At 37.4% G+C, this 10,748-nt stretch overlaps 1 protein-coding gene across 2 annotated transcripts; it reads left to right on the forward strand.

Annotated features, from left to right (window-relative positions):
- The first annotated feature begins 6 nt into the window (after nt 1-6).
- On the forward strand, nt 7-10,529 carry LOC107690181 (voltage-dependent anion-selective channel protein 2). 2 transcript variants are annotated; one of them, XM_016488434.1, is made up of 9 exons: nt 7-23; nt 2,216-2,287; nt 2,382-2,431; nt 3,020-3,172; nt 3,266-3,318; nt 5,252-5,479; nt 6,802-6,952; nt 9,263-9,320; nt 9,607-10,529. In XM_016488434.1, the coding sequence occupies exons 2-9, from the start codon at nt 2,221-2,223 to the stop codon at nt 9,696-9,698; spliced, it is 852 nt and encodes a 283-aa protein (XP_016343920.1). In that variant the 5' UTR covers nt 7-23; nt 2,216-2,220; the 3' UTR covers nt 9,699-10,529. The 2 variants fall into 2 exon arrangements, with proteins under 2 accessions (XP_016343920.1, XP_016343919.1); XM_016488433.1 differs by lacking the exon at nt 7-23 and adding an exon at nt 943-1,017.
- Nucleotides 10,530-10,748: the final 219 nt, after the last annotated feature.

A 10,748-nucleotide genomic window follows, 5' to 3' on the forward strand; every position in this document is an offset into this window, starting at 1 on the left:
CCTCACTCTACTCCTTTTAACAGGTAAGTCAGCGAGAAACGCAGAAATCATATACTGCGGACAGTTCAGCGTTGGAGCTGTTAAATCACATGCTTTCTACTTAGTGCTAACGCGCTAGCTGGCGTTAGCTGAATCACTCAGAGCTCTCGGCCTGTCCTAATGTCACAGCCAGAGAGACGGAGCAGCCCAGAGCCTGAGATCAGTCATAGCCTGACATGAGCACAAGTCAGCAGCGTTACAGCCCAATCTATAGCGTAGCTGTAACTGACAGATCGCCGGGTCAGTGCTGCGCTCCCCGCGGGCTGACATGAGTGCAGCTCCGCAGTACTAGAGCTGCGGGACCTTTTAGTGCTCGTATTTCTGTTTTGTTTAAGATATGACCACAGTTCGTGTTGTACTTCTGTCTGGTTTCGTTTTAAGTCTTGCGGATGTCCACCACCAGCACCATGCGGGTTTCTAGCGGCTTCTGAAAATGGGAAGGAGATCCGCAATTAGCCTTGCCCTTACTTCACCCTTTATAAAAAAAAAACAGTTCTCGGTTAATTGAGCTGAGTTGATTATAAACCGATAAGATTCCTGCACAAGATGATACTGTTTTCTTTCAAAGCAACTAGTACTCCGTTTTTACGCCGGAAGGACTAGTAAGGAATTGTTTCTGTGGTGGAGGAGTATCTCATAAGCAGCGGGAATTTTGTACTTCCTGAAAAGAAAGACTTAGAAACGCCTGTCATGCCTACAGGTCCAGACATTCATTTTACTCCGTGTCCTGTATGATAAAGGTCACGGTGATGCTTTATATTATATTTAGAGTAAGTTATGTTTTCTGCTTGGGAGTGTCATTTAAGTATATTTCCTACTATTTGTTTTCTCAGCATTATTTACAGTGTTTGCAGAGCATTATTATATTAATAACATTCTGGTTAGATTTTTTTTTATATTCCCCCTGCTGACAGGCTTAAATCGGTATGGTTTGGTGGTCTTCGAGTCTGCTCAGGTTTGGTCTGGCTGGGAGACTGGGTAAGACCCGTTTGGACTGATTAGGAGACCAGCTAGACCAGGCTAAACCAGTTAAGACCAGCAAGCAATCTTAGGCTGGTTTTGCTTTATTTTTCCCTCTTCTTTTTAAGAACCATTCTAAAGTCTAACCCTAAGGGTATGGTCTCTGTTTTTATATTTATGTATTAATTCATTCATTTATTTGAGAAATGTAATATTAAAATGTGAAAATCTCACATTGACTAAAAGGAGAGGTCACACTACACTTTTCATTCCATTTACTTCCGTTTATATACAGGCAAATGCTTGAGACCGGAAACACAAGTGCAACAAAACAAACTTGAACTTTGTAGTACAGACAGAGTGGGGATGGTACGTTTTTACATTTTGGATTTATTATCATTTGTTAAATGCTGAATTGATATTTTTAATAAAGACTGCACAGAGCATTGACATCATATCACAACCTTTGCAGTGTCCAAAGAAATTGAATGCTCAAGTCTATTTTGACCACCTCTTTACAAGGGGTAGAATATTCGAAATTCATGTAGCATGATATTTTCATAATTTTGCATTCTGAGTTCTGATTGGCTGTCTTTCTTTCCATCATTGTATACTGCATTGTGATTGGTCTCTTACTTGAAATTCCATGATGAATTGGAATTTGATGTCTTTGCATGCATTTAACCATTTAGATGCAGCCTTGTCACTGTACAGTTCCTGGATGTTGTTCGTCATACACAATCAGTTATGCAGACCTTACACTAAAAAGCCCAAAGACTAAAGCCGAGCTATTTTTTTTTTATCCGTCTCCGCCCCTCGCCTCCACACCCTTCCCAGGCTGCATCGGTTTTATTCCTATAATTGCTTCTCATGCTGACTTGTGCACATGTTCCACACTTGTAGATTAGTGTGGAGTGAGTCAGTGCATCACTTCCTAGCTCCGTGACTCAGTGAGGAGTGGCCTGCTGTCAGTTCAGATTAGCTGGAGCAGAGCAGCTGCATTCAGGCTGGCTCATTTATCAAACTGATATGACGCTGTCTCACTACGATTAACCATGGAAAGCGAGAGATACCGTAGACCACCCAAAACGTCCCACCACTTCATTTCAAATGACTCGGATCAGTTGTAACTGTGTGAATGTGTTGGTCTGCTTCTGCACAGCTGTTTTAGTGTTATGATGTTCTTAATTATTCAAACATGCTTTTTGTTAAATAGATAAAATGGCAGTTCCCCCATCATATGCAGATCTTGGCAAGTCTGCCAAAGACATCTTCAACAAAGGATATGGTAATGTATCTAATAATGCACTACATCATGTGAAAAATCACCATTAATTGTCACTTCACACTGTAATATTTTCTCTGGGTTTGTTTTCTAAAAGGCTTTGGTATGGTGAAGCTCGATGTCAAGACAAAAGCAGCCAGTGGAGTGGTGAGATTTTTCTTTTCATTATATGTGTGACACTTTCTCTTCCTAGGTGTTTGATTGCAAATACATAAGCCAGTTCTATGTACATTGCAAATACATTTATGTTTATGCATTTAGCAGATGGTTTATCTGAAGCGAAAAAAAGGAAAACAATTTGTCAAAGAGCCAAAAATATTTGTAATGTACCAAGCCAGGTTTATTGGACATCTAGATTAGGACACAAGTTAGAAGAAAGGAGAAAAGTATACATGTAGCTTATTTCGGTTACACTTTATTTTAAGGTGTCATTGTTACAGTGTAATTATACATTTAAGTACTGTGTAATATTAATTAACTACATGTACTTACTAAATGGTTAGGGTTAGGATTAGGGTTTGGCTTAGTGTTAATTGCATGTAATTATGCATATCTAATTGTTATTATAAACGTAAGTACATGCAACTTATGTAACAAAGACACCTTAAAATAAAGTCTTACCCTTATTTCATATGTTGGTACTTAATGCTTTAATTATGAAGAATTATTTTTTAATAAAACAATGCGTGAATATGCCACTATGATCTGAAATATTTCTCTTTTACATCTCTATAGGAGTTCAAGACCTCTGGTTCCTCCAACACTGACACCAGCAAAGTGGTGGGCAGCCTGGAAACCAAATACAAGAGGTCTGAGTATGGTCTGACCTTCACAGAGAAGTGGAATACTGACAACACCTTGGGCACAGAGATCATCATTGAAGACCAGGTCTGAATGCGTTTTCAAATCACTGAATGGTGATGAATCAAGGTACAGGTCTTTTAGCGTGAGTTTTACTAATGCTGTTTATCACTTTTTCAGATTGCAAAGGGATTGAAGCTGACCTTTGACACAACCTTCTCACCAAACACAGGGTAAATTATTCATTTTTCTACAGGAGAGCTTCAGATTTGGTTTGAAGCCCAGATTTGTCTCAGTGCATGTGAGTGTAGTTGGGTCAGGGTAGATCAGGGACGTTATGTTGTGTCATGGCGGACTGTACCTCAATATTGTATTGAGCAATTCAAGTGTCTGTGCCATGTGACAGAGTTAGTTCTGTTTTGTTGTGCATTGATGCAGGTTACTTTCACACAAGCTCGACAGCGTAGGCCTCATGTTCTGAGAACTGTAAATCGGTCAGTCAGGAGAGAGTGGCACCTGTCTGGTGTCGTTGGGGTCTGTGCTCTCAGATGACAGACACGCTGACATGGCCTTCACTGATGTATAGGCTCATGTAGCTCATGGCAGGGGCGTTGGATCATGTAACAGAGGAGTGAACAGCAGTGTTTGTCTCTGAGCAAAATCAGTGGAATTACTCGCCTACTAAAAAAATGTAAAAGTTTGGGTTCGGTAAGATTTTTACTTTTTTTTTTTTTTTTTTTTTTTTTTTTTTTTTTCAAGAAGGGAAATCAGTGGAATTACTCGCCTACTAAAAAAATGTAAAAGTTTGGGTTCGGTAAAATTTTTTCTTTTTTTTTTTTTTTTTTGTAGTCTCTTATTCTCACGAAGGCTGCATTTATTTGATTAAAAATAGTCTTTTATGAAATATTACAATTTTAAATAACCGTTTCTATTTGTAATATATTTTAAAATGTATTTTATTCCTGGGATGCAAAAAGTTTTCAGCAGCCATTACTTTAGGATTCAGTGTCACATGATCCTGCAGAAATCATTGTAATATGCTGATTTGCTGCTCCAAAAAAATTCCTTATTAATTTTGAAAATCATGATACATTTAGAATTCTTTGTTGAAAGTGCTAACAAGCATTTATATGAAATTTAAATATTTGTAAAATTATAAATATATTTACTTTCACTTTGAATCAGTTTGAGGCATCCTTGCTGAATGAAAGTATTAATTTCTTAAAAAAAAAAAAAAAAACCGACGCCAAACTTTTGAACGGTAGTATATTTCACCAGCACTGCTATATGCTCTGTATTTGTGCAGGCAGAGCAAAATAGGACGCCATGTGCTGGTTTTTGCTGGCCTCAATATAAGTTCTAAAATGTTATAAAATGGTGAAGTGAATGAAATAGTACAACCAAGGCATGACTATGTCCTTCCTTACAGTATCTGCAGCTTGTCCTTTGGCACGAGTCTTGATTTCAGTTAATATATTATAGTATTTATTTAGATGTTGAATTTTGAGTTTTATTTTTAGTTGAAGTTCTAGTAATTTATTTGCTGCTTTGATGTGTAAGTTCTACTAACATTAGACAAACAGAAAGTGTTACAATTCTTTTGTCTTAATTTTGATCTGCATATCAAATTTATCATTTAAAACTAAAAACTAAGAAAAGTGTTCTTACTCTATTTTGTTAAAAGTAAATGCCACATGGTGCCACATTTATACTTATTCCTGCTTAAGTGTCACCTAAGTGTCCAAATACTGTTACTGAACCACATCTATGTAGGCCTCCAAAGTAAAATAACCCGCTTCTGTCATGACCCCAAAAATATATTTTATTAATAATACTAAATGAGATAGTCTAGAATCAGCTATTTGCCATTTGTTTTGATGTTATCTGAGGATGAAATTGATATAACGTTTAAGTGTAGTTTGATTGTCCAAATACATTCCAAGAAGGCTGCATAATTATTTTAAAGTCATTTGTTAAACTAATTGTATCACTTGTTTGATGGAAAAGAATATTAACAATCCAAACAGTTTATATTTCTGCAGGTTGGAATTTTGGTTTATTGCTAGTCAGAAGGCAAATAATCCATATGTTTAAAATACCTTTTATAAACAAATGTTATTTGACTAAACATGATGCTAAATTGTGTTTATTTTCCCTCATGAACAGAAAAAAGAGTGGAAAAGTCAAGACTGCATACAAGCGGGAGTACGTCAACCTGGGCTGTGACGTTGACTTTGACTTTGCCGGTCCAACCATCCACGGTGCTGCAGTGGTCGGCTATGAGGGATGGCTCGCCGGTTACCAGATGTCCTTTGACACTGCCAAGTCCAAGATGACCCAGAACAACTTTGCTGTGGGCTACAAAACAGGAGACTTCCAGCTGCACACTAATGTGTAAGTCCCGCAGCATCACTACATCATTCTAAATGCATGAGACTGGGAATTGGTTTGTTTTAGTGGGGAGAAGTGTTGATATAGTGAGAAATTATGTACACAGAGTTCACTTAGACGTCAGGAATTTTACTACATGTTGTCTCCGGAATGACACATTACTTGTCCATTAATATGGACAGGGACAATCTGGACATACGAAGGATTTTAAAATTATGACTTTCTTTTCATGCCTACAAATATAATGACAAATAATAAAATATTAACGTATTCTTAAAGTCATGGAAATATCTGCACTAAATGTCATTTTTGGTTTGTTCTTAAAGAGCAGGTCATATGGTATTTTAAAGTGTCCTTATATTGTGTTGGAGTCCCCTATAACAGGTTTAAAGGGGTCATATGATGCAATTTCAATTTTTCCTTTCTCTTTGGAGTGTTACAAGCTCTTGGTGCATAAAGAAGATCTGTAAAGTTGCAAAGACTAAAGTCTCAAATCCAAAGAGATATTCTTTATAAAAGTTCAGAGTCAGCCACGCCTACCTAAAATGGCTCGTTCTAAAACGACTTGTTGTTTGTTGTTTCTCCGATCACAAATGAAGACATAGTTTTATGTTTATGCGGCGCGATGCAATGCAACGCATAAAAAGACAGTACAAGTCATTATAATCCGTAATTATATCCCCACTGGATGCAACAAATGCCTCGTTTTTTAGTTATTTGCAGGGCGACATCTAGTCCTTAAATGCTGCTTCCTTGTACACAAATACCTATTGTCTTATATCTGATAAACAATCACCCGGTTTCACAGACAAGGCTAAAGTGTAAGTCTGAGCTGTTTTAACTGAAAGAAACTTGCACTGACTGATCTTAAAATATATCAGTGCCTTTGTTTTGTCTCAAGATGCTCACCAGTAATGTTTTTTCTAAGGCATGTTAATAAAAATTACTTACATTTCCTAATTGAACAATGGCCTAATCCTGGATTAGTCTAAACCCTGTCTGTGAAACCGGGCCAGTATCTTTATTTATCATGCACTTTTTTGATTAACAACTTTGCAGATTGTTTTCATTTAAGGATAGCTACGTTATAAACAGCAAAAGAGATATTTTTCAAAAACCCATATGACCTGCTCTTTAAAAATATTTCAAGCAATGTGAATACGATCTCAATAAAATTACAAGATATTACAAGAATGACAAGAATAGTAGTTTGTCTAAATATCCAAGAGTTAATGTGACATTATTTGATTGATTTATTGATTTTAGATTTAAGAACAGGTTGTTTTTTTATAATGATTCATAATTTCTTTTGTTTGTCCCTGCAGTAATGATGGCTCAGAGTTCGGTGGCTCAATCTACCAGAAAGTGAGTGATAAGCTGGAGACAGCGGTGAATCTGGCCTGGACAGCTGGAAGCAACAGCACACGCTTCGGCATTGCTGCCAAGTATCAGCTGGACAAAGATGCTTCCATCAGTGTGAGTAAACTCACGTTAGTTTTACAAAAATCACAAGTTTCAGAAGTGGGCACCTGTTTGCTTCTGCATCTGATCTAGGGGTATGTGATATGTATCGTCTACAATAATATCGTAATTGTTTAAACGATATGCGATTTGACATTGAGTATATCACAAAAGCACAAGTTCATGCTTTCACTGCGTGATTTATTCTATTAAAATATATTTAGATTTCCCCCTAAATTCAAGATATAGGGGCAAAAATGCCCCAGTTTGACTTTTATCACGTTAAGTGTGATGTTTTTCTCCAAATATCAGCATGATTGCAAATGTGATATTGATTGAACAGCTCAACAAACAAGAAGTTAATATTAAGTGACATTTTAGACACAACAGTTCTTGTTTTTTGTGTGATTCGACAATGAAAATAGTTCTAAATAAAGCCACAGCAGAACTGTTTTGCATCTCTGAGCAACACACGGCGGTGTTTCGTTACTGAATCAATCAGCCGTTTGAACGAATTGTTTGAATGAATGACTCTGAGAGATTTTAGGTTTATATTTAAAGTATATTTTCCCTTTTTTTTTTTTTCCTGTTTTCAACTTAAAAAAAACATCAAAACATTAATTATGCATTTGTAACTGCAGGTTAAATGCATTCATGTCCTGCATTAAACGCTCTGTGTGAATGCATCTAAATGCCACTTCAGATGCAGATTCTGTGCCACCTCTGCATTGCAAACACAAATTTTGTTGATACTGATTTCATTTGATTGGTAACAGCCCTTTAGTGTCTCACTATTTATTTATTTGTGAACAGTCTGTTTATTGAGATGTAACAATATATAACAGTAATACAAAAATATTGTAGTTACATCTTTTTTTACATATGAAAGCAAGGAGAAAAAAAGGGAAGAAGAAAAGTAAAATGGCACAGGTTATTTCAGGTAGTGACATGATATAGGAATTTAAGAGTACAAAACAGTGTCTTACTGTTTGAATTTATTGATTCAATTTAAGAATTTGACAAAAGATGATGCATACATATAATTAGCTTAGAAAAAAACTGGCCTTATTATGGTAAAAATGCTCATAGAAGGTAAAAATCGATTTTAACTACTAGAAAAGTAAATTTCTGTTACTCCTGCAAACGAATTACCGCGCAAAATATGAAGAATATCAAAAGCTTTGGAAGTCAGCTGTCCACGGCAGTCCAAACCTGTCAAAGTACCAGCACAATAAGACGCTCGACAAAATATCGTCCAAATATCATTTTCGACAAAATTCCAGAAAATATTGAGGGTTTTTTTTCCATTATCGCACACACAAATCTGATCCCAGAAAATAACATTTCTAAATGTACTTTTTCCATAATAGTAAGGAAAGGAGTGTAGGGAAAAATCGATTTACTAATGAATACTGATGCTTTCTTTAATGGTTCTTAATCATAATTATTAAACGATATTTTCAATCTGCAGTGTCCTTTATACCAGTGGTTCTCAATTCCGTTCCTGCCACTGCTCTGCGAAAATGTGCAGAGCAGTGGCAGGAACAGAAACTGAACCGAGTGTGTCAAATAAGAGAGATAGCTATCTCTCTTATTTGACACTCGGTTCAATCTCTTATTTGACAGACACACTCGGTTCAGTTTATGGAGCTCTCTCATAATGAGCTGATGATCTGAATCAGGTGTGTTAAATAAGGGAGACATGCAAAATGTGTAGAGCAGTGTGACCCCAGGACCAGGATTTAGAGCCACTGATTTATACCATGAAAAGGTGCACTTGCACTGTGATGAATTTATCAGCCAAGGCCAAAGAGGCAGAGTAACCTTTTTTACGCCATCTTACAAACCAACCAAACAATGCCTTGCACCATGATCTATATTTAGTGGAAATATGTCTATTTACACAAGCATTATCCCATGCTCAATCGTTAATCAATAGCTCTCCTACTCTCCTAGCTCTCCTAAAGATGTGTGCTGAGTGACAATGACAAAGTTTAAGTTTAAAAACAGAAGCCCCAGAGCCGACTCAGAATTTCTGAGAAGATATACTCTGGTACAGCTTTTATATCGATTTTGTGCACCGAATTTAGCATCAACCCACTGCGACCTTCAAAGATTTGTGCTCCTATTCTGTTGAGCATCAGACGGCATCAGAGTGAATCGAAATAGAATTGAATCGTAAAGATTCCCACCACTAATAAAAGTACAGCTTCTGTTTAAGAGGCTGGAACTCAGAATGTGTTTGTGATTTGAATGTTACATTTGGCTTTGCATGTGAGTATTATGGCTAAAGAAATGAGTCAATATTTTCCTCTCTATCAACAGGCTAAAGTGAATAACACCAGCCTTGTCGGTGTTGGTTATACTCAGACTCTGAGGCCAGGTACAGATATGAATTTCCTTTATTATTATTTACACTTGACAATTTAATAGTGAAAGGCATTGATTTCTTTTCTTTTGTATCTCGCAATAGTTTATAGCTGGTAACATCATCTTGTCCACCACACAATATGATTCACTTCAACTTTGGAGACTGATAAAATAGGGTGTTTTAGAAATACTTCATGAATCCTGACCATTTAATAACTTTGTTTTCATGTAGACTTCTGCATTTATATGGTTAGGATGCCGTAAAAGCTGCAGTGATTAAATTTGTGATGGTTTTTCAGGTGTCAAGTTGACCCTGTCGGCCCTGGTTGATGGAAAGGGCATCAATTCGGGTGGCCACAAGCTGGGCTTGGGCCTGGAGCTGGAGGCCTAAACCTGCTCCTGCTTACCATCAGGGACAAGGGAATATCAGAGAAATCTGGCCTTAAATCTAACTCCAACAGCAACCAGCAGGGGGATTCCAGATGGGATGGGATGTGTGCAAAGGCTCATCAAAAGCGATCATGTCATGGTGTTTCTTTTTGTCCCCTCCTGGTCCTAATGCCCTTGTTTGTTTTTCATTTGTAGTTGTTCTCTTATAGACATTCAGCTACAAATTAATTTCTCCATCTCTCTCCAGCACTGCCACAGTAATGATATACTCTCTGGGACGGAGGGCATGTGTGGCTTTCTGTCGTGTTCCCTTCTCAGTTAGCCGGGGGTGGATTTGTGACAAAACTGTCTCTGATTTCATCATTTGTATTGTATCTGATATTCCTTAGTCATCTGAATGCGATTCAAGCAACCACTTAACTCGATATTAAAGGTTATACCTGCTATTATTTAAATACTGTTATACCGTTTTCTTCTTTCCATGCACGCAAGGACAAGCTTAAGCAGTTTATTTTTCCTTCGGCAGCCATCCAGAGTAACCGTTGTACGTGAAGTCTGCCCTCGAACTGAGCAGTTTTTGGGTCGCCTAATTGGGAGATGAACGCTGGTGTTCCTGTGCTGGCATGGCTGGCCTTTCATTTTCGTTTGCAGCACAGACGACTATCCATGGCTCACCGTGATGGCGGAACGGGTCTTGTGGATGTGGTTTGAGTTCAGTACCCTTTGCTCCCCGTGTTGCATTATGACCCTAATTCCCTGACACCATGCATTCACAACACCTGAGAGGTCCTTATGTGTATGTTTGAACTTTTCAATAAACTATTTGAATTCATCTATGATATAGTTTTTGTGGCTTACAAAGCAAATGGCTCCTCATAGCTGAAAAATAAATTATACCCAAAATTCTGCAGAGGAAAAACTGCTTAATGTAAATACTCTTACACAGCTAAATTAACAGGCTTATTCCCATTAAGTGGTAGAAGATAAGCATCTCATGTTTTTCAGTGACAAATTCGGTGAGAAATTCATGTCGTGTGGTTGGGGGGGGGGG

The sequence above is a fragment of the Sinocyclocheilus anshuiensis genome, unplaced genomic scaffold, assembly GCF_001515605.1.
Source record: "Sinocyclocheilus anshuiensis isolate Anshui unplaced genomic scaffold, SAMN03320099.WGS_v1.1 scaffold1581, whole genome shotgun sequence".
NCBI classification, from domain to species: domain Eukaryota; kingdom Metazoa; phylum Chordata; class Actinopteri; order Cypriniformes; family Cyprinidae; genus Sinocyclocheilus; species Sinocyclocheilus anshuiensis.